The 23158-nt window shown below is 37.4% G+C and overlaps 2 protein-coding genes and 1 pseudogene across 4 annotated transcripts; 1 reads left to right on the top strand and 2 right to left on the bottom strand.

Annotated features, from left to right (window-relative positions):
• The first annotated feature begins 19 nt into the window (after nucleotides 1-19).
• On the top strand, nucleotides 20-5898 carry LOC103330975 (gibberellin 3-beta-dioxygenase 1 pseudogene; annotated as a pseudogene).
• Nucleotides 5899-11632: 5734 nt separating this feature from the next.
• Nucleotides 11633-17151, bottom strand: LOC103330974 (DUF724 domain-containing protein 7-like). Of its 2 annotated transcripts, none has more exons than XM_008233579.3 (10): nucleotides 16498-17151; nucleotides 15379-15831; nucleotides 15053-15116; nucleotides 14699-14847; nucleotides 14041-14137; nucleotides 13720-13791; nucleotides 13132-13206; nucleotides 12987-13055; nucleotides 12627-12797; nucleotides 11633-12549 (listed from the first exon to the last, which is right to left on the bottom strand). In XM_008233579.3, exons 1-10 carry the CDS (start codon nucleotides 16969-16971, stop codon nucleotides 11909-11911), a joined length of 2265 nt encoding a protein of 754 aa, XP_008231801.2. In that variant the 5' UTR covers nucleotides 16972-17151; the 3' UTR covers nucleotides 11633-11908. The 2 variants fall into 2 exon arrangements, with proteins under 2 accessions (XP_008231801.2, XP_016649892.2); XM_016794406.2 differs by having other exon boundaries at nucleotides 12996-13055.
• Nucleotides 17152-17578: 427 nt separating this feature from the next.
• On the bottom strand, nucleotides 17579-22900 carry LOC103330973 (DUF724 domain-containing protein 3-like). Of its 2 annotated transcripts, none has more exons than XM_089053653.1 (9): nucleotides 22312-22900; nucleotides 21182-21634; nucleotides 20627-21001; nucleotides 20272-20335; nucleotides 19956-20101; nucleotides 19446-19542; nucleotides 19142-19210; nucleotides 18532-18669; nucleotides 17579-18456 (listed from the first exon to the last, which is right to left on the bottom strand). In XM_089053653.1, exons 1-9 carry the CDS (start codon nucleotides 22783-22785, stop codon nucleotides 17816-17818), a joined length of 2457 nt encoding a protein of 818 aa, XP_088909779.1. In that variant the 5' UTR covers nucleotides 22786-22900; the 3' UTR covers nucleotides 17579-17815. The 2 variants fall into 2 exon arrangements, with proteins under 2 accessions (XP_088909779.1, XP_088909780.1); XM_089053654.1 differs by having other exon boundaries at nucleotides 19148-19210.
• Nucleotides 22901-23158: the final 258 nt, after the last annotated feature.

Raw genomic sequence — 23158 nt, 5'->3', positions numbered from 1 at the left:
CTCTATATATATACTCGCTATGCACGAGTTCCTTCCCACACAACTCTCCCTCTCTCTTCTTTCTCCACACATAGCAAATAGCTTTGTTTGTTTCTCTCTCTCTCTCTCTCTCTCTCTCTCTCTCGTCAGCAATATTACTGAAGAATATGAAATGGAGATGAGAAGGCTTGGCTCTAGGCTAGTGTGGCTAATGCTTGGCTCATTTGGCGTATCCAAGGAAGACATCAAATGGGCTGCTCCAAAACGTGAATTTGAATATGCATCTCCTGTCTTACAATTGAACTCTTACCCGGCTTGTCCGGATCCGGATCGGACCATGGGTCTTGCTCAGCATACTGATTCAAACCTATTGTCAATCGTGCACCAAAAGCAACACCAATGGCTTGCAAGTTCTCTGTTAAACATTAATGCACATTTGAGAGAGATTTCTACAAGACAGCAGAATTTTCTAGAATAATATAGAATGAAAAGTCAGTGGTTGTATTCCCTAAACACTAGTTAATGAAGCTAGTAGAAAGCTCTAGTTGAAAACCACAATATAGGCTGAAATTACTTAGACAAAGTCGGTTACTGTGCAAAACGACCTAACTAAGCAAAAAGCCAACTTTGAGAGTCGGTTTAGCTACTCTATATATAGCTATAGCAGCCCAATTATGTATTCAAGTTAGAAAGAGCTCAATAACTACAGCTGTCCAAATCCCCATCAACCACCTCTTGTATCCAACTATCTCTAAAGCTCTTGTACCCTTCTTATTTTAATTAATAAAATATAATTATCTTGTTACTCTTTCAAAAGCTTTCTATTCATTATCAAGCTATTACCCTAAGCCTCTCTTCTTCCTAGAACTAACACTGGTATCAGAGCTTGTTCCGATCAACTTTGGGCGTTGGTTCACTACTCCTCCATCATGTCTACCACTAGCCAAAACTCTGACCCTCTTCCTATTTTTATGGGAGAAAACTATGATTTCTGGAGTATTAAAATGAAGACCTATTTTATGTCTCAAGATTTATGGGACATAATTGATAGTGGCTTTAATAATCCAGAAAACCCAACTGTGGAACAAAAAGATGCAAAGGCCTTATATGCCCTACAACAAGCCTTGCATGATATGATTTTTCCAAGAATCATGGGAGTCACAACTGCAAGGGAAGCATGGAATACCTTAAAGGAGGAATTTCAAGGCAATGCCAAGGTACGTGCAGTTAAACTACAAACTTTGAGAAGAGAGTTTGAAAATATTAAAATGAAGGATTTTGAGACCACACAAGACTATTATGCTAAAATAAAAATAATAATTAATCAATTGAGAGCCTATGGAGAAAATATTAATGACTCAAGAATTGTAGAAAAAATACTTAATAGTCTTCCTAATAAGTATGATCATTTAGTTACTGTCATTGAACAGACAATAGATTTAACTAATCTGTCAGTGACAAAACTAATTGGCTCTCTTGAAGCTTATGAGAAAAGACTGAGTAGGCGAAATGAAAATTTAGTTGAAAGTGCCTTTCAGTCAAAACTAAATTTAAGGTCTCAGAAAACTAAAGAAGGGGAAAGGAAAATTGGAGAAAGTTCTAGAAGAGAAGATTATAAATTCAATAAGAATTGGGGAAATAAAAAAGAAATAAAGGGAAGAAAAAACTATCCTCCCTACGGGGTGTGTAAAAATACAAACCACCTAGAAAAATATTGTTGGTTCCGTAGCAAGCCCAAATGTCGAAATTGTAAAAAAATTGGGCACAAAGAAAAAGACTGTCGAACCAAGAACTATCAAGCCAATTACTCAGAAAAAAGTGAGAAGAATGAACATGTGTTTTATATTAATCAAGCCACACCAGAAGGAACCAATAAGAAATGGTATATTGACAGCGGCTGTAGTAACCACATGACTGGAGATGAAAGTATCTTTTCCAACATAGATAAGTCAGTAAAATCACAAGTAAAACTGGAAAATGGAACACTGGTGGAGACAAAAGGAAAAGGTACAATCTCTATTGAAACTAATAAAGGAACTAAATATATAAAAGATGTTCTACTAGTACCTAGCCTGGAGCATAATCTATTAAGTGTTGGACAAATGATTGAAAATGCATACTCTCTGCACTTTTCTGGAGACTCCTGCACAATATTCGATAAAAGAAATAAAAATCATATAATAACAAAAGTAAAGATGGAAAATAGAAATTTTCCTATCCAATGGCAACTTGTAAAAGCCACAGCCATGAAAGCAGAAGTAGAAGATTCATGGTTATGGCATAAAAGATTTGGCCACTTTAATTTTTATGCACTAAAAACTCTTTATCAAAAAAATATGATGAGAGACCTTCCAAACATAAAAGAGATCCATGATGTCTGTGAAGGTTGCTCCTTCCATTTAGCAGCACCTTAGGGGATGGCATAGCCTTACCAACTTGGCAAACAACATCGACAAGCATTTCCATCTAGAAAGGCTTGGAGAGCTAAGGCCTTGCTGGAAATTGTTCACACAGACGTTTGTGGACCCATGAGGGCTCCATCTCTTGATAATAACAGGTATTTTATCCTGTTCATAGATGACTATACTAGAATGACGTGGGTTTATTTTTTACGAGAAAGATCAGAGATGTTTAATATCTTCAAAAAATTCAAAACCCATGTTGAAAAACAAAGTGGCCACTATATTAAAGCTCTAAGAAGTGATAGAGGAAAAGAATATACCTCTAAAGAATTCAACAAATTTTGTGAAGATGAAGGAGTAGAGCATCAACTAACAGTTGGCTATGCTCCTGAACAAAATGGAGTCTCAAAAAGGAAAAATAGAACTATCATGGAGATGGCAAGATCTATGATATTTGAAAAAGGCTTGCCAAACACTTTCTGGGCAGAAGCTGTGTACACAGCAGTATACTTACTTAATAGATGCCCAACAAAAGCTTTACAAAATAAGACTCCTATTGAGGCTTGGAGCAATATAAAGCCATCAGCAAAGCATCTCAAAGTATTTGGATGCATTTGCTATGTGCACATTCCTAAGGAGAAAAGGCACAAGCTAGAAGAAAAATATGAAGTTGGTATATTGGGATATAGTTCTCAATCTAAAGGCTATCGAGTCTACAATCCCAAAACTAAGAAGTTCATGATAAGCCGAGATGTTGAGTTTGATGAATCGACTTCATGGAACTGGGAGGAAGAAAAAGTTGAAAAGAAAAGTGTTACTATAACACAACCGTGCATAGAGGAAACTGAAGAAACTCCAGGTACGATTCCTCAACCTACAACTCCTCCAGCAATACAAGATGAAGGCTCTCCATAACCAAGAACCAGATCACTCCAAGATATATATATATGAAACTTGCAACTTCATAACTATAGAACCAGAAAGTTTTGAAGTTGCAGTAAAAGAAGAAATTTGGAGAAAAGCTATGGAAGAAGAAATTAAAACAATTGAGAAAAACAAAACATGGGAACTCGTTGATCGCCCAAAAGACAAAAAGATCATTGGGGTTAAATGGGTCTATAAGACCAAATTTAATCCTGATGGATCAATACAAAAGCATAAGGCAAGGCTAGTAGCTAAAGGCTATTCGCAACAGCTAGGCATAGACTTCAACGAGACTTTTGCACCAGTTGCTAGACTTGATACTATAAGAGTACTGGTAGCATTAGCAGCTCAAAATAAATGAAAAATTTATCAGCTAGACGTAAAGTCTGCATTTCTAAATGGAGAGCTCGAAGAAGAAATATATGTGGAGCAACCACAAGGATTTATTGAGCAAGGAGGAGAAAATAAAGCACTCAAGCTAAAGAAAGCCCTGTACAGACTCAAGCAAGCACCACAAGCATGGAACAGCCGCATAGACAAGTACTTCATCAACGCAGGCTTTAGGAGGAGCAAAAGCAAGCCTACTCTCTACACTAAAACTCAAGGTAAGTCTGATATCTTGATCGTCTCTCTATATGTGGATGACCTCATCTGCACTGGAAACAATGAAAAAATAATTCAAGAGTTCAAAAAAGATATGATGAAAACATTGAGATGAGTGACCTTGGGTTGATGCACTATTTTTTGGGCATCGAAATAAACCAAGAAGAAGATGGAATCTTCATATGCCAGAAAAAATACACTGAGAATCTTTTGAAAAAGTTCAAAATGTACGGGTGCAAGACTGTTGCTACTCCACTTATATGAGAAATTAAGAAAGGAAGATGGATCAAGAAAAGCTAATGAATCAATTTACAGAAGTCTCATTGGGAGCTTACTATACTTAACAACAACAAGACCTGACATCATGTATGCGACGAGCTTACTATCAAGATTTATGCAAAATCCAAGTCAAATACACTATGGAGCAGCAAAGAGAATATTAAGATACTTGCAAGGCACAATTGACTATGGCATATGGTATAAGCCCACTACAGATCCAAGACTATTTGGCTACACAGACAGTGATTGGGCTGGATCAGTAAATGACATGAAAAGCACATCAGGCTATGCATTTACAATTGGATCAGGAATATTTTCATGGTCATCAAAGAAACAAGAGATTGTGGCTTTATCATCAGCAGAAGCCGAGTACGTAGCAGCAGCAAGTTCAGCATGTCAAGCTATTTGGCTCAAAAGAATATTTGAAGATATGGGAGAGTGCCAAACAGAAACTATTGAAATACTTTGCGACAACAAGTCTACTATAGCAATGACGAAGAATCCTGTATTTCACAGCAAGATAAAGCATATCGCCATCAAGCACCACTTCTTACGAGAAGTCTCAGCAAACAAAGAGGTTGAGCTCAAGTATTGCAAGACAGAGGAGCAAATTGCAAACATTTTTACTAAGGCACTCCCTAGACCAAGATTCGAAATGCTACGTAACATGCTCGGAATTACACAAATGTGCATTAAGGAGGAGTGTTAAACATTAATGCACATTTGAGAGAGATTTGTACAAGACAACAGAATTTTCTAGAATAATATAGAATGAAAAGTCGGTGGTTGTATTCCCTAAACACTAGTTAATGAAGCTAGTAGAAAGCTCTAGTAGAAAACTACAATATATGGCTGAAATTACTTAGGCAAAGTCGGTCACTGTGCAAACCGACCTAACTAAGCAAAAAGCCAACTTAGAAAGTCGGTTTGGCTACTCTATATATAGCTATAGCAGCCCAATTATGTATTCAAGTTAGAAAGAGCTCAATAACTACAGCTGTCCAAAAAATTCCCATCAGCCACCTCTTGTATCCAACTATCTCTAAAGCTCTTGTACCCTTCTTATTTTAATCAATAAAATAAAATTATCTTGTTACTCTTTTAAAAGCTTTCTATTCATCATCAAGCTATTATCCTAAGCCTCTCTTCTCTCTAGAACTAACATTTTCCGAGAAGGCGCAGGGTGGCTTATGGTTCCACCGGTCCCGGGTGCTTTCGTGATCAACGTTGTCGACTTGATTCATATATTATCTAATCGGTTGTACCTGCCCCCCTTCACCGGGCAGTGGTGAACCGAACTCGACACCGTCTATCAATTGCTTGTCTATATGGTCCACCAGAGCATTCCCAGATTGCACCCTTATCAAAATTGGTAGGCTCAAGTCACCCTCTACTCGACGGTCATTTGGAATGAGTATATTGTGCTCAAGGCAAAATTTAACGACAAGACACTTCCATCACTCCGACTTGGTGCTCCTCTAAGTTAAAAGATAGGTGCATGCAACTAAATTATCATATCTTCATGTTGTGCATGCATATGCTTCAAAATCGACTGTATCAATAAATTATATATATTTTCTAAATAAATTTAAGTGTTCTAGTTTATGTAAAATGCTTCTCCTGCTTTGACAGTCGGTTGGACATGAGAATGGGGACTACTCTCATTTGTTGTAAGTCCAACAAAATTAATAAAGACTTGTGTTATTCTCCAGTGTAAAGATAAACAAAAATGCGTAAATAAGCCAGGTCTGAGCTGTATGGGCTACTCAAGAAATTGGACCAAAAAAAAGGAAACTCAGTGGACGACATAGCCTCTAGCCCACCGCTCTTGAACCTGAACCCAGCCCACTATACAACCAACTAAAGGGTAAATGAGTAAATAAGCCAACCTACTCAAATTTTTCCCACTTCATCTTATAAGAGCATCTACAATCGTGCTCTCTATTTTTTAGTTAAAATTTAGTTCAAAACATATAAAAGCTATTTTAGGAGCTCTCTATAAAATTTTAACTCCAATCATACTCTCTAATTTAAGAAGTCATAAATGTTATAAGTCTTTTTTAGTTGGTTCATCTTTATTAAAAAAAATAGTTAGCATTTATTAAAGGTTTAAAATACTCTTAAAATAAAGTAGTATTAACTTAGAATAATGCTACTCTTATCAAATTTGTATACCACATCCTTATACCATCTTATGTGGCAGCTGAGGTGGACAACGACATCAATTAAGATTATTTAATATTTTCTTTTCTTTTATGATTTACTGGCCCCTTATTGGTTTTCTTTTTTCTTTTTTTTCTTTTATTTTTAGAATTAAGAAAAGATACTTCAAGCACATTCTTGAAAAAGATCATAATCAAGTTGAAACTAAGTTTTCGAGGAAGCTACTTCAAGCACATTCTTGCCATTTTGCGTTGTAACTTGTACTGTTATTAGATCTATATGGTTGAGTTGTATTCTAATCAGTGTCCAATCTTTTGGCTGTAGCCATGAAATATGGTCCAATCTTTTGGCATGGTTTGCCATTTTGAGCTGTAACCTGTACTGTTATTAGATCTCTATGGTTGAGTTGTGTTCTAATCAGTGTCCAATACTGCATATATTACATCCAAACGTTGAAATTTGCAATTGACATAATTTTTAAATGATGTAATTTGAAATTCCGTCATTTACATTCCATAGAAATTAGAATTACTTCATCCAAACACACCATTAGAATTTTTAAAGTGATTTGGGGTTCAATTTTTGTTTAGGATTAGTTTTGGAAATTTTATTGGTTCCAATGCATAAAGCTCGAGCTCACAAGTTTGTAGCCACGTGGCGAGCTCGAATCGAAGTTAAAACGACAAAGTTTTGATCAACGGAAGTTAGAGACAATTCCGTAAATTTTGAAAAGCCAAATTTTAAATCCCTTGCCAGCTGGTCCAGTAAGGTGGAGACCTCTCTCTCTGTCTGTCATGTCTGTCTCTCTCTCTCTCTCTCTCTCTCTCTCTCTCTCTCTCTCAGAACAGGTGCACCGCACCTCCTCGGATTCCTAGCAAGGAATCTCTGCCGTCTAACCACCTTTGGTGATGGCACCAGTTGGAAAAGGAACACCATCGACAAGTGAACCCATCTAACACCATAACTAGGCCTATCAACCACTCACGGTGACACTGTGAGCTTCAAAAATTCCAAACCTTTCTGAGTTTTCCGATGTCATCAATCCAAGTAGGGTTGTTGATCGTCTCCAATCATGCAATCGACGATGATCCGACTGTCAGATCGTAGCCAAACTCTTAGGACTTATTTAGCGGACTATTGTGGACTTATGGGAACATTCGGACACCAAGATCGTATTCTTGTAATAAAATATGTAGGGTAAATAGCCGAAAACCTCTTTGGACTGTAACGTTTGTTGAAATGTCCACCCTAAATTATTTTTTCAGCCAATTTAACCATCAGACTATTTTAAATGGCCAATTCCGTTAGTTTTCATGTAATTTCATCTAATTTTCCATTAAAAATAAGGGAGTTTCACTAAAACACCCAAAGTGGAGGCTTAAATTATAAAAAAAAAATTCAAACACTATTTAAACATATAAACACACCCATTTATAAACATACCCAAAAAGTTGACTTTGGGGTTGATTTTGGGTGTGTTTCTATGTTTAAATAGTACTTCGATTTTTCTATAAATAAATGTCTAGGATTGGGTTTATTTATAAATTTGTATAAAAATAATTAAATCTTTAAAAACTAAAAAGGCAAAAACAAGAAACAAAAAACAAAAACAAAAATTCCCTAGCAATCAACGTTCGAAGCTTGGGTTCATCCCATAAAGTCCGAAGCTCACCGGCGCGATGAGCGTGAAGTCAATACAGAGCAAAGCGAAGCTTGATCTTCATGGATCCAACGGTCGAGATCAACGCCTGCCGCAACCTCTGTACCGTTCTACGATTCCACAAGCTCCCTCTCATCACCGCGTGGCTTGGCGAACTCGGTTGTTGCGAGCTCTCGAGCCAAGCTCAACCCGATTTGCTTGCCCGAATCAGAACGAGTGTTTCAAGCACGAGTTCTCCGCCCTTCTGCAACTTTCCTTCCATGTAAAATCTCTCCGTTTTTGTGACTCACCGGCAGAGATAGAGAGATTGTTATGGTGCGACGCAGGTGTAAGTATTATGGGGCAAAGCCCGTGCGACGAAGAAAGATGGACGGCTGTGATGAGATTAAAGTTGGAGATGAGTAGCTGGTGCCATTGATCTTATCGTCCGTGCTCTAATTGATGTCGAAGCAACGTCCGTACTCACATTTTGGTCTCAGATCGGAGGGGCCGATGGGAGATAACTTGTTGTTTAGGCTAGGGCTGGCAATGAGTCGTGTCGTGTCGGGATAATAAACGTGTCAAGAATGCTCAACCCGAACCCAACCCATTTAATAAACGTGTCGTGTCGTGTCGGGTTCGGGTCGTCTTTTATCTTGCGAGTTTCGAGTCGTGTAACGGGTTCATAAATAATAACATGCATGTTACGAAACTCACAATTGAAAAAAATTTAAATTAAAAAAAACAGAGAGAGTAGAGAAAATATAAGGAAAAGAAAGAAAAAAAAAAGATAAAGAGAGGAGAGAAGAGAGAAGGAAAAGAAAGAAAAAAAATAGAGAGAGAGAAAGAGAAGATTGAAGGAAAGAAAGAAAGAAAAAAGATAGATGAGAGAAAACTAAAGCGAAGGAAAAGAAAGAAGAATAAAAAAGGAGAGAAGAGGAAAGGAAAATAGAGAAAAAAAAAAGAGAGAGAGGAGAAAGAAGGAAAAGAAAGAAAAAAAAAAGTGGAGAAGAAAGATGGAAAAGAAAGGAAAACACAAAAGAAAAAAAAACATTATAAATATCAAAAGACATATGATAAAATCACAAAGTTGTTTGTAGCATGGTGGATAAGGTGTGTGAGAGAAATGAGGGTGGTAGGGGTTCGAAACCCCTTGTGTGTGTGCTGAAGTCTCTATTTCTCTTCATTTTTTAGCGGGTTGACAGGTATTATAGCAGGTTGACACGACCTGTGACACGATCCGTTTAATAAACGGGTTAGTTAGGTATTATAGTGGGTTAGCGGGTTGACCCAAAACCCACCCGTTTATTAAATGGGTCAGAACGGGTTGACCCGAAATTGACTTGTTTTTTTATCGTGCGGGTTGAATCCACTAATTTCGAGTCGTGTCCGAAATTGCCACCCCTAGTTTAGAGAGTATTTTTGCTCACCACTTTAACTCAATGTGTACCCTCACCACCCATCTTAAATGTTGACATGTGTACAAAGGTGTAACCATAGTTAATTTTTATTTTATTTTTATTTTTCTGATGGCATTATTATGAGAGTGAAAAAAACAAAAATCCTTTTAATAAAATTTAATTACAGAAAAACCAAAAACCCAACACCACCATTACGCACCCAACCAATCTGGTAAAATCCGCCGGCAGCTACCTTCTCCTCCTCCTTGCCGCCAAAAATACCTCAGCAACCACGCACCCAACCAATCTGGTAAACTCCGTCGGCAGCGACCTTCTCTCCTTCTTGCCGCTAGAAATACCTCAGCAACCACAGCCACCGTTCCCCTGCAGCAATCCAAAATCAGCCGAAGATGGCGAGGTAAGAAGAACCAAAACCGAGTCCAAGAGACCCAAAACAGAATCCAAGAGACCCAAAAATCCGAGCGAGAGAGTTGTCCGATCCTGTTAAAGTTGAAAACAATGGCACAAGCAGAGACTCATATTCAGCCCCAGATTCCAATCCGTTGCTGCCATGGCCGATTGGAAAGAAGAGAGACTTCTAATCGCAAGCCATGTTGTCGATGCCTGAGCGACAAGTTAAATACAAGAAACATTCTGATTTGCCTTGAAGGCCCCACCAACCAATTCAACAAAATGCTAAACCTTCCTGAGTTTTTATTTCTTAAAAATTGATAATCGTTTTAGTTTCTTGTTTTGTAAAAGATATGTTGACTGGGGCGTGGTGGTGAACGAGGTGGGGAGGAATGGTGGCTGGGTGCTGCACTGCCGGGGATGGTGGCTAGGGTTGTTCTTTCTTTAAAATGTTATTATTATTATTATTATTATTTGGTTTTAAATACTTTAATAAATTTAAAATTTAAAAGTTAACTATGGTTATAACTATAGAAATGTGTCAACTTCTAAAAGGGGTGGTGATGGTACACTTTGAGTTAAAGTGGTGAGCAAAAATGCACCCCCTAGTTTAGGCTCATGTGAGGGGGCCAGAGGTCGGTTAGGGTGTGAGGTGGTAGATGGAAAGTTTGGTGCAAATGAACATTGGGTTCAAGTCATATGTACCTTCAAAGACAAAGCGACACCTAGTTTTTCAGATTCCTCATCAGTGACCGGATTGCAGATTTGGGATATTTTTTTATTTATTTTTATTTTTTTTTATGAGGGTTTGTGTCCAAAGAGAGGGAGGAAGAAGAAGGAAAAGGAAAAAGAATATGAAAAAAAAAAAAAAAAAAGAAAGAAGAAATCATGATTTTTATATTTTCTTTATTATTTGTTGATATTGCCATTGTAAAATGACAAACTTACCCTTATAATTAATAGAAAGTTGGATGGAAGTCTAAAAACTTGACGGCATGGGCTAAATTGGCCATTTAAAATAGTATGATGGTTAAATTGGCTGAAAAAATAATTCAGAGTGGACATTTCGAAAAGCGTTATAATTCAAGGAGGGTTTCGGCCGTTTACCCAAATATATATGACTTTTGCAAATGACTTCAGTTATGTTTTGTTGAACATCAGTTTTCCAATGTTTCCTTGACAAACACTCTTAGAAATTGATGGAGTATATTTTGGAACCTCATTTCCTCACCTTTTTTTCTTGACCTACGACCATCTTAAACCGCAGAAGGCGAGTCAGAATTATGTTCCGAGAATTATGGCTTCAAAGTCCACAAGGAGGAATGATATCTTTTAGCTGCAAAGTTGCTCCTCTTGATGAAGAAAGGTAAAGGGGTCCAAGCAGTGTTGTTTCCCTTGTAAGGGAAAAAAAACAGATAGTTGTTGCCAAAAGCCCTGTTTTCAATGTACGTTCTGAGTTGTTCCTAATGGTTATTGTTACTTGTTTAAGTGGAAAAGTTCATATTGATTCGCGTCATGATTGATATGTGGATGGTGGCCATTTACTTTATGAAGTAATTCGAGATTTTGAAGTGCATCGTGGGCCTTTCCATTTCCAATTACGCGTGCCTTCTTTCAAATTTCATGCTTATAAATGCTGAAGAGCAACCTCAGCCCTACTTACAGAGTCAGTTTTGTTTTGTTCTAACTTTTCTAGTTTTACCACCGCTGCTATTTATCTGCCTTTCTAACAGAAAAAAAGCTCATAACTTGCTGAAAGGGACCAGAAGCTTCTCTACCAGGGAAAAAGTGTGGACAAGACATCTTATAGGAAACCAATAGATAGTGATATAGGCAGTAAACCGGTCTATAAATATATTTTGAGCAGCATTAGGTCTAATACTGGTTGAGGATATATGGTAGTACAGAAAACTGTTACCAGCATTCCAGGGCTAATATCTGTTATAAAAAAACTACAGAACAGTTTGGTATCACTTCCATCATTATATTACATTCAAAAGGGTATAAATATTATATATCAGTTTCCATGGACAAACCTAGCTCCAAACTATTCAAGGGTCAGCTAAACGAGTGGTAATCACAATGGCCATCCATCAGAATCACAACAATCACCATGCTGCAGTAGTTAATTTCTCAAAATCACGATGGATATTCTGAATTCCTTCAGTAATAGCATTTGCTTCTGATTGCAGCTTGCTAATTTCAAAACCTTTGGCCACATCGATTGACATCAGCATCGCCTGTTTTTTCTTCAAGTGCTTTATCATCTTATCAATCCGACTGATTGTTTCATTATTTCTGGTTCTGTCAAGAGTACACTCCATGATCTGAATTTCAACTTCTTTTGATTGGTTCTGAAGCTGCCCCAACTCAACTTTCATTTCTAGCAATTCCTTCAGACGATGTCGTACTGCCTTGACATCAAATCCCAACATTTCCAAGTCAACTAGTGCTTCCAAATTGCTATCAAATATGTCTCTAGGATCGCCAACTTGCAACTTGGAAGTCTTCTCTACCAAAGAGGCAAAGGTTATCATATTTCCAAGTGCAGATCCTTCACGACAAACTGCTTTACACTTCACCAGAGGATGAAAATGTGGCTTTTGCGGAAATCTTTTGAATATTTCCATGGATTCAATACTTTCCCAAAATGGAGAACTTCTCACAAAAGGCAAATGTGGACTATCTTGTTGCTCAACTTGTGTTCCTCTAACCTCATTTTGTTGGTTGGCGGTCCTAGCAGGATTACCTGGAGAACACAATCTTGATATTAGTCAAACCAATGACACCCAAAGGAATCTATTGAAAATTTTCACAATAGCTTACTTGAGCACTCTATGGCTTTTACAGAATGCATTTCATCTATGCACAGTGATAAAGGTTGATCATGGGCACATGCCGTTGCAGATATTCCGGTCACAGACACCTGAACTTCTTTTGTTGAGTAATCCATTGCAGAATCCACAGTTTTTGATTCTTTCATCCCTTCTTCAGAACCTACAAATTTAAGAAAGACATGAAATTTTAGACAACACAAGATAAAAAAGAATAGGATAAGCAAGTACTTCCAAAGGGGAAAAAACAATAAAGGAAAAGCATATTATACATCCATGGTTTCAATTTTTTTCCCAACTGGAAAACTTTTTCAGGAAAGGCAAAGTGGACTGTCTTGTTGATCAGTGTCACCTGTTATACCAGTTTCAACCTGTCTTCCTCTGACCTCATTTTGTTTGCTGGAAAACCCTGCAGGGTTACCTACAACACAACCTTGATGTTAATCAAAGAAACCAAAGCCAAAGAAATACTTTTGACAACTTTCTCAATTGCTTACTTAAGCCCTCTATTATTTTCTCAATATCAATTGCAGTAGCTTCAGTTTCTGCTTCGACCATTGCATCTTCAGAACCTGAGATTTTAAAAAGGCTATGAATTTTATACCATGTGGGATAACAATAAATAGGATTAAACAATTACTACCAACATTTTAAAAAGTGAGAAAAGGATAAGGAAACCCCAATTATTTTCCTTTTTTCTTGTTCGTCTACCAATATGTGGTACTTTTCGTTGTTGACTCATTTTGACAAAAGAAAAATCTTAAGGGACTTAAGTAGCTCCCTCACAGATGATTCAGTTGCAGAATCTACACTCAGTATTACCAAAATCAGTGTATTTCTTGAATTCCAAAATCATTGTTTCTTAATTATGTTTAACTACCTCTACTCTTGAATCTTCCAATTTCATTTCCTAATTACTCATCCAAATGTGGTAATTGACTTGTACCTTTTTCACAACAAAAAATTATAGAATACAAAAACAAAAGCATACCAGTCATGGGGAGCATTCAAATTAAATTGCACATGAGTTCCTGTAATTCTTTTTACATAAACTAGAGGTTTTTCCAGGTTCTGATGTACCATACCATTATCATTGACAGCTTGAGTCTTAGTCAATTCAACTTGAGCAACAACTCCAGTTCCATTGTGCTTCTCACCTGCCAAAAATAGAATTTATTCAGGCCACAAGTCTTCTACTCCATTGTCCTTAATTCAGGTTGTTAGCTACTCATTCCAGTCAAATCCCACATTGTTATTACAGGCAATTCAAATATATCGTATCATCTGCAGCAAAAGATCCAACGCCATTATGTTCCTCAACCTCAGCCACACATGCTGGTACACATTTGATTTTGTACATATACACATCTATCAAGAATTGTGTAGCTCTGACACATTACACACACCTGTTGCTGGATCTTTTGAGTGTTCAACAAGATATTCACGCAGTTTTCCATTCCCTTTTATTTCACTGCTCACCCCATCTTCATTCTGTACAACCTCCTGAATGAATCAATAAGAAATATGATGATCAACAAACTTGGGTTAGAGGGAAATAAATCTCAATAGGATGCCTCATAGTTTTTTGAATTCATTATAGATAAAATTAAAATAAAATATCATAGTTTTTTCTATTAACAATTGTCTTAAAAAAACAAAAACAAAAACAATGATTTCTAGAATTATGGGCATGAGCCATCTTAGTCCTTCCTTTCACTTTTACAGCACCCTCTGAGGTATAATTAATCTCTCGTGTTATGTAACACTCCTATATCAAATATATATATATATATATATATATAATTAGAAAGGAAAAAAAAAAAAAAAAAAGAGGCCACTCTGTATTTCAACCATGACTACTTTAATCGCCAAATTAGCATGTATCCAGTTAGCTAACACGAGAATCATTCCTTTCTCTTGAACATAAATGTTTTAATCCTTCTCATCATATTGGTCTTCCGTTTGTTCAATAGGAAGCACACTGGTCTTGCCTTTCTACCCCAAAGCTTAATGCAGACTTTTGATACGTAGAAAGGAAGCGTAGCATACAGGCTTCAGATATACCTCTATGGGGAGCAGACATGATGTTCCAGCAGTAGATCCCCCTGTTAGTTCAGAATCTGAACTTATACCAGAAGATTCAATGTTGTCTAGTCCATACTCATCTTCAACATCTTCTTCATCAGCATTTTCAATTTCACTACCCTTCTTGACTGCAACAATTTATACACATTTGGTTTAGTGGATTACATTACCCAATGATTATGTTAATACATAAATAGTATCATGTAATGTTAATCAGTGTGGATATATGCCTCTGGCTATTGATATTTTCACCAGGCAATTTCAGTGGCCTGCTCCTCCCCTCATGTCTCACTCTTAGACAAAGGATATCAACTTCAGAATTTTGTGGTTTACCTTTTCGTTTATTAGAAACTATTGTTCGATTGTCCAGTGCTCCAACCTGCTTTTGGTTAGTCTTCTGCAATGGGAATAAAATGCATTCTGATCAGGACCATCAGGGGAAAGAAGAAACAAAACCAGAGGAAAAATAACTTCTTCTTTTTTTTTTTCTTTTTTTTTTTTTTTTGGTACATCACTTCTTGCATTCAAATGTATGCTTCTCAGCATAGAAACTCAAACTTACCTATGGTCCAAACATGTTTACCATCATACCCATAATTAACAAGCCATGACACCCCCTGCCCTTTTCCCATCATAAAACAAGACAAAAATACACATACCTTAAAGTAAGGAACCCAGTTTCCGTTGATCATAGTAACCCGTTCTCCATTGATCATAGTAACCCATCTTCCATCCGTCCAGCACATGCGAGGCCTCAATTCTGACTGACTGTATTGCTTCACCTCCTCTGTGAATTTAAAACCGACCATATACTTTTTTCCTATAATAACTTTTTTAATCACTCCGACACACCAACCCATATCACAGAATGCATCCACCTTTTCCAGCAACCTAAAATCTCTTTCCGCCAACTTTGGAGGCTGAGGCCGAATCTGTTTGTCACCTACGACCACTTTAAAATCATAGTTGTTTGAGCTCTTATATTGAAGCAAGAAAGAGTTAACCCCTAGTTCACCAAGATAAATTGCTGGGAACCAAGCACAGAATAGACGTTCTTTGCTGAGATTCACTTCCACTGCTGTCCCAGGGCTGAAAATTGATCCCACCATCCTCTTTGAACAATTAGTGAAAAATATCAGTTTTCTTTCTATTAGAAGCACAGCATATAGAAAATTCTATCATCCCTCAAAAATAGGAATCCAGATATATTGCAAATGAGATAAAGGAATGAGCTGAAAAGGCATGAACTTGGAAACATATAAGTAAAGACCTCAATAAATCCAAAGTTAAAACTCCACAAAATCACAAATTCCTAACAAACACCACAATATCAGAGAAGTCCCAGAAAAAAAATAGAAAGCACAAACAAACCTGATATCAAGTACTGGTTCGGACCAAGGACAACAAGCAATAAAAATAACAACTTTGGTTGATAATTCAGGAAAATCAATAAAATGGTCAAGAGAACCAATGATACTCATGACAACCGGTATTAAAGAAAACATGAACACGGATAAACTGCTCTTAGAAAGTGCAACAACATAAAAAGATTATCTTTTTAGGAAAAAAAAAAAAAAGAATCTAAAAGCAGAACAACGAAGGCAAGGCCAATGTACAAAAAACAACCTGCATATTCTTAAATCATGAAAATCCATGTTAGAAAGCTCCAAAAACAATTCATTGCTAAGCAAAAGAAAGCTCATGCAAGCATAAACCAAGTGCAAATCCTATATTAAAAAGACAAACCCATATGCATTATTAGAATCTAGAACTAGTACCTCCTTCTGGGCAACAACCCATATGCCGTCCTGCAAATCCCAATGAGGCCGCAGCTCAGAGCGCCTTAACTCAAGCAGATCAGGTGGGTTTTTGAAACCCACCGTATACTTGTCATCCTCAAACCTCATCACAACCCCCACCCACCAAGCATCACTGTAAGAGGCGTCTACGACGTCGGCTGGCTCCAAGGGCTGGTCAGGATTGTCAGGAGGCGGCACTGGCCGGATGGAGCGCACGTCAACGAGCTCAGTGAGTGGCTTGTTTGGGTCGTCGTCAGAGACCAGACTCTCATACTGAACCAGAGCCTTGCTTGAGTTGCCAAGGCTCCTCCTTTTCTTCTTTGGTGAGCGATCTGAGGGTTGTGGGTCAAGGATTATGGCTGGGAACCATGCACCTTTGTACCCGTCTTCGTTGCTGCAAACTTCTACCTTTGAATCCTTGCTCAAATGCGCTTGGCTCCGCTTCACAACCATTTTCTTACTTGTTTTCTCTCACTTTTTGGTTCTCCAGAGAAACAGATTGAAAAAACCTTTTTAAGTACCAAATTGATGTACAGCCCAAGTACGATTGGTGATCATTAATATTCCAAAAACGCCAAAGTAGGAAAGGTGATAATTTCACAGACCTTTCACAGACCTCATACCCATTTGCGATAAAAATAGTAATATCTAGTCAAGGTCGATAAAAAGAGTAGTATTATTTAGTCAAGGTCAAGTTTTGGGAGAAAAGTTGGAATTTTTTGGTCCGTTGCTGTCCGGGACTCTCAAGTTGGAACTTTTTGGGAGAAAAGAGTAACATCGTATAATTTGAAAAAATTGTCGCGTACATCAAGTTTTGTTGGAAACGACAGGCTTTTAGTCGACCCAATGAGAGTTGATGGATTGGAATGGATGTTTGTTGGGCTTCGGCCCACCTTCATACCAAACAAAGTTTTTTTGAATAACAGACTGATAAATTACACTTTTACTATAGAATTTCGAGATTGAGGATATAACAATAATTCTATAGTGAGAGCTTACCAATTTGATCCAACAATTAACCTATTTGATCTAACGGTTACGAAATAGGACCCAAGGACTATAGATAAGACGCTCATTATATAATGACTTGAGGATACAGTAGTACATACAAATAATTGTTTGTTACCAGCATTCGAGGGCCAATGGCTGTTATAATAAAAAAAGCTACAGAAAAGTTAATCTAAAGGGTGTAAATATTATATCATTACATTCAAAAGGGTATATATATTATATAAGTGTCGAAGGTTAGCAAAAGGGGTGGTAATCTAAAGGGTGTCATCCATCAGAATCACAACAATCACCATGCTGCAGCAGCTAATTTCTCAAAATCACAATGGATGCTCTGAATGCCTTCAGTGATAGCATTTGCTTCTGATTGCAGCTTGCTAATTTCAGAACCTTTGGCCACATTGATTGACATCAGCGTTGCCCCTTTTTCCTTCAAGTCCTTAATCTTCTTATCAATCCGACTGATGGTTTCATTGTTTCTGGTTCTGTCCAGAGTACACTCAGTGATCTGAATGTCAACTTCTTTTAATTGGTTATGAAGCTGCCCCAACTTAACTTTCATTTCAACCAACTCCTTCAGACGATGCCGTACTGCCGTTACATCAAATCCCAACATTTCCAACTCAACAAGTGCCTCCAAATTGCTATCAAATAAGTCTCTAGGATCGCCAACTTGCAGCTTGGAAGTCTTCTCCACCAAAGAGGCAAAGGTTATCATATTTCCAAGGGCGGATCCTTCACGGCAAACTGCTTTATACTTCACCAGAGGATGAAAGTGTGGCTTTTGCGGAAATCTTTTGAATACTTCCATGGATTCAATACTTTCCCAAAATGGAGAACTTCTCACAAAAGGCGAATGTGGACTGTCTTGTTGCTCAACTTGTGTTCCTCTAACCTCATTTTGTTGGTTGACAGTCCTAGTAGTGTTACCTGGAGAACACAATCTTGATATTAGTCAAACTAATGACACCCAAAGGAATCTATTGAAAATTTTCAATAGCTTACTTGAGCACTCTATGGCTTTTACAGAATGCATTTCCTCTATGCAGCACAGAGATAAAGGTTGATCATGGGCAGATGCTGTTGTCAAGTAATCCATTGCAGAATCCACAATTTTTGTCTCTCTCATGGCTTCTTCAGAACCTGCAAATTTAAGAAAGACATGAAATTTTAGAACACAAGATAAAAATGAATAGGATAAGCAAGTACATCCAAAGGGGAAAAAACAATAAAGGAAAAGCATATCCCTATTATGTTAAGCTAACATTGTTTTTGGTCTAGCAACATTTTGAATACATCCATGGTTTCAATTTTTTCCGCAACTGGAGAACTTTTCAGAAAAGGCAAAGTGGACTGTCTTGTAGACATTCGAACAATATTAAAGGATTTAAATGTATCTCCCTCACACGTGATTCAGTTGCATAAAGCACACTCAGTATTACTAATCACTCATCCAAATGTTGTACTTGACTCGTATCTTTTTCACAGCAAAAAATTATAGAATACTAAAGCAAAAGCATATCGGTCATGGGGAGCATTCAAATTAAATTGGACACGAGTTCCTGTAATTTTTTTACATAAACCAAAGGTTTTTCCAGGCTGTGATGTACCATACCATTACCATTGACAAATTGTGTCTTAGTCAATTCAACTTGACCAACTCCAGTTCCATTGTGCTTCTCACCTGCAAAAAAACAGAACTTATTCAGGCCACAAGTCTTCTATTCCATTGTGCTTAATTCAGGTTGTTAGCTACTCATGCATGTCAAATCCCACATTGTTATTACAGGCAATTCAAATATATCATTCGTATCATCTGCAGCAAAAGATCCAATGCAATTATGTTCATGCTGGTATACATTGGATTTTGTAAATATACAAATCTATCGAGAATTGTCTCTCTGACACATTATACATACCTGTTGCTGGATCTTTTGGGTGTTCAATAAGATATTCAGGCAGTTTTCCCTTCCCTTCTATTTCACTGCTCACTCCATCTTCATTCTGCTCAACCTCCTGCATGAATTAATAAGAAATATCATCATGAATGAAATTGTGTTAGAGGGAAATAAATATCAACAGGATGCCTCCAAATCCATACTTATTCCAAAGACTAAGTAAAGCCGAATACATTTTTTGTATTAATTATAGATAAAATTAAAATGAAATATTATAGTTTTTTATTAATAATTGTCTTCATAAAAACAAATCCTCTAGTAAGGTCAATATTAAATATTTGTAGAATTAAAGGCATTTTCCATTTTAGTCCTTCCCTTCACTTATACACCACCCTCTGAGGTAAAATTAAGCTCTCTTGTTTATTGCAACAATATTTCTAACTTTTTTTTAATATATAAGATTAATGTAGACTGCAGTTTTGATAAATAGAGAGATATAGAAGAAGCATAGCATACGGGCTTTAGATATACCTCCATGGGCAGCAGACATGATGTGTCAGCAAGAGATCCCCCTGTTAGTTCAAAATCTGACTGTATACCTGAAGATTCAATGTTGTCTCGTCCATACTCATCTTCAACATCTTCATTTGCCTTTTTTATTTCACTGCCTTCCTTGACTGCAAATAATTATACACGTTAATATAGAAACAATATCATGTAATGATACTCAGCATGGATATATGCCTCTGACTATTGATTTTTTCACCAGGCAATTTCAGTGGCCTGCCCCTCCCCTCATGTCTCAGTCTTGGCCAAAGGATATCAACTTCAAAAGTTTGTGGTTTACCTTTTCGTTTATAAAAAACTATTGTCTGATTGTTCAGTCCTCCAACCTGCAGTTGCTTAGTCTTCTGCAATGGGAATAAAATGCATTCTAATCAGAACCATCAGGTGTCAGAAGAAACAAAACCAGAGGAAAAAATAATGCATCTGTTTTTATTTTTATTTTTATTTTTTGCTATATATCACTTCTTACATTCAAATGGCAGTCTTCAGATGCTATCAACTTATAAAATTCATATAATGAGGGCATGTTAATGAGGTTTTGCAAGGGAAGACTTGACTTATGATTTTGTTTACCCCGAAAGGAACACTCAGCAATAGGAGAATATATACCAATAATATTTTGAGAGTTCACTTACCGCACCATCTCTAACTGGGGCTTCTTTGCTTGATGTTTTGACTGGCGTTCTGCTTTGAAATAATTGTGCAAAAGATACGGAATCTTCTGAATGTCCACATATTAACTTCTTGGACAGACCTAAAATGGTTGCATCATCATTAGGTTTGTGATTTATTTTTAGTTTCTTTTTGGTCTTTCCATAAGGTGATTTATCAATGCAAGGACTCAAGTCCTCCGACTGATTCTTCCACGAAATCCTCGAACAAGGTGTTTTTTCTTCATTATTATCCTTGGTAGCACCTGAACTTTCAAGTGCTGCAGCTAACTCAGAACTACTGAAACTCTCACATGCTAGCTTTGATCGTACTTCATAGTCCCTACTAAAGTGACCTTCCTGAAAAGGAAGGGCAAAAATTTAGCCACCCACAAATAATTTGAGACCATGTATGCTTCTCAGCATAGAAACTCAAACTTACCTATGATCCAAACATGTTTACCATCATACCCATAAAGTAACAAGCCGTGACACCCCCCGCCCTTTTCCCATCATAAAACAAGACAAAAATACACATACCTTAAAGTAAGGAATCCAGTTTCCATTGATCATAGTAACCTGTTTTCCATTGATCATAGTAACCCATCTTCCATCCGTCCAGTACATGTGAGGCCTCAAATCTGACTGACTGTATTGCTTCACCTCCTCTGTGAATTTCAAACTGACCATATACTTTTTTCCTCTAAGAACTTTTTTAATCACTCCGACATGCCAACCCATATCAAAAAATGCATCCACCTTTTCCTCCAACTTAAAATCTCTTTCCGCCAACTTTGGAGGCTGAGGCCGAATCTGTTTCCCACCTACAACCACTTTAACATCGCAGTTGTTAGAGCTCTTATATTGAAGCAAGAAAGAGTTGACCCCTAGTTCACCAAGATAAATTGCTGGGAACCAAGCACAGAATAGATGTTCTCTGTTGAGATTCACTTCCACTGCTGTCCCAGGGCTGAAAAATGATCCCGCCATCCTCTTCGAACCATTAGTGAGAAATATCAGTTTTCTTTCTATTAGAAGCACAGCATATAGAAATTTCTATCATCCTTCAAAAATAGGAATCCAGATATATGGCAGATGAGATTAATGAATGAACTGAAAAGGCATGAACTTGCAAACATATAAGTAAAGACCTCAAAAAATCCAAACTTTAAACTCCATAAAATCACAAGTTCCTAACAAACACCACAATATCAGAGAAGTCCCAGAAAAAAATTAGAAAGCACAAACAAACCTGATATCAAGTACTGACCAAGGACAACAAGCGATAAAAATAACAACTTTGGTTGATAATTCAGGAAAATCAATAGAATAGTCAAGAGAACCAATGATACTCATGACAACCGGTATTAAAGAAAACATGAACACGGCTAAACTGCTCTTAAAAATTGCAACAACATAAAAAGATTATACTTTTAGGAAAAATAGAAATCTTTTTAAGGAAAAAAAGAAGAATCTAAAAGCAGAACAACAAAGGCAAGGCCAATGTACAATAAACAACCTGCATGTTCTTAAATCATGAAAACCCATGGTAGAAAGCTCCAAAACAATTCATTGATAAACAAAAGAAAGCTCATGCAAGCATAAACCAAGTGCAAATCCTATATTAAAAAGACAAACCCACATGCATTATTAAAATGTAGAACTAATACCTTCTTCCGGGCACGAACCCATATGCCGTCCTGCAAATCCCAATGAGGCCGCAGCTCAGAGCGCCTTAACTCAAGCAGATCAGGTGGGCATTTGAAACCCACTGTATACTTGTCATCCTCAAACCTCATCACAACCCCCACCCACCAAGCATCAAGGTAAGAAGCGTCTACGACGTCGGCTAGCTCCAAGGGCTGGTCAAGATTGTCAGGAGGGGGCACTGACCGGATGGAGCGCACGTCAACGAGCTCAGTAAGTGGCTTGTTTGGGTCATCTTCAGAGACCAGATTCTCGTACTGCACCAGAGCGTTGCTTGAGTTGCCAAGTTTCTTCCTTTTCTTCTTCGGTGAGAGATCGGGGGGTTGAGGGTCAAGGATTATGGCTGGGAACCATGCACCTCTGTAACCCTCTTCGTTGCTGCAAACTTCCACCTTTGAATCCTTGCTCAAATGCGCTTGGCTCCGCTTCACCACCATTTTCTTACTTGTTTTCTAGATATTTTCTTGCTTTCTCTTCACTTTCTCCACAGAGAAACAGTACTATATTTTTAGTAACAGAGCGGGCAAGGTCAAGTTTGGGTGAAAAAAGCATAGGATTTTTTTGGTCCGTCCAGGACACTCAAATTGTGCATATCTGGTGAAACGACTCATCGTAAATTTTGAAGGATTTGTCGTGTAAAACAAGTTTTGTTCGAAACGACAGGCGTTTGTCGCAATGGGAGTCATTGGATTGGATGTTTTGGTTATCCCTAGACCCGAAGTACTGCTGTAGTTTTCTTGGGCTTCGGCTCACCTTTATACCAAAGAAAAGATTTGAATAATATTAAAGCCTGCTTCTATTGTTGTTGAT

This window comes from Prunus mume, linkage group LG5, assembly GCF_029339155.1.
Source record: "Prunus mume cultivar Tortuosa linkage group LG5, ASM2933915v1, whole genome shotgun sequence".
Lineage (NCBI taxonomy): Eukaryota > Viridiplantae > Streptophyta > Magnoliopsida > Rosales > Rosaceae > Prunus > Prunus mume.
This window is presented reverse-complemented; position numbering and strand designations above follow the sequence as displayed.

What these genes read in the sequence shown, in the direction of transcription:
- LOC103330974 (XM_008233579.3), bottom strand. Translation starts at nt 16,971, where the DNA reads ATGGTTGTGAAGCGGAGCCAAGCGCATTTGAGCAAGGATTCAAAGGTA. An exon ending in AGTTTCTAATAAACGAAAAG is followed by an intron (nt 14,848 to 15,052) that starts GTAAACCACAAA and finishes AAATTGTTGCAG; the next exon opens with TCAAGAAGGGTAGTGAAATT. An exon ending in GAAAATAATAGAGGGCTTAA is followed by an intron (nt 13,056 to 13,131) that starts GTAAGCAATTGA and finishes GTTGTGTTGTAG; the next exon opens with GTAACCCTGCAGGGTTTTCC.
- LOC103330973 (XM_089053653.1), bottom strand. Translation starts at nt 22,785, where the DNA reads ATGGTGGTGAAGCGGAGCCAAGCGCATTTGAGCAAGGATTCAAAGGTG. An exon ending in ACTGGATTCCTTACTTTAAG is followed by an intron (nt 21,002 to 21,181) that starts GTATGTGTATTT and finishes CTTCCTTTTCAG; the next exon opens with GAAGGTCACTTTAGTAGGGA. An exon ending in CCCAAAAGATCCAGCAACAG is followed by an intron (nt 19,211 to 19,445) that starts GTATGTATAATG and finishes GTTTTTTTGCAG; the next exon opens with GTGAGAAGCACAATGGAACT.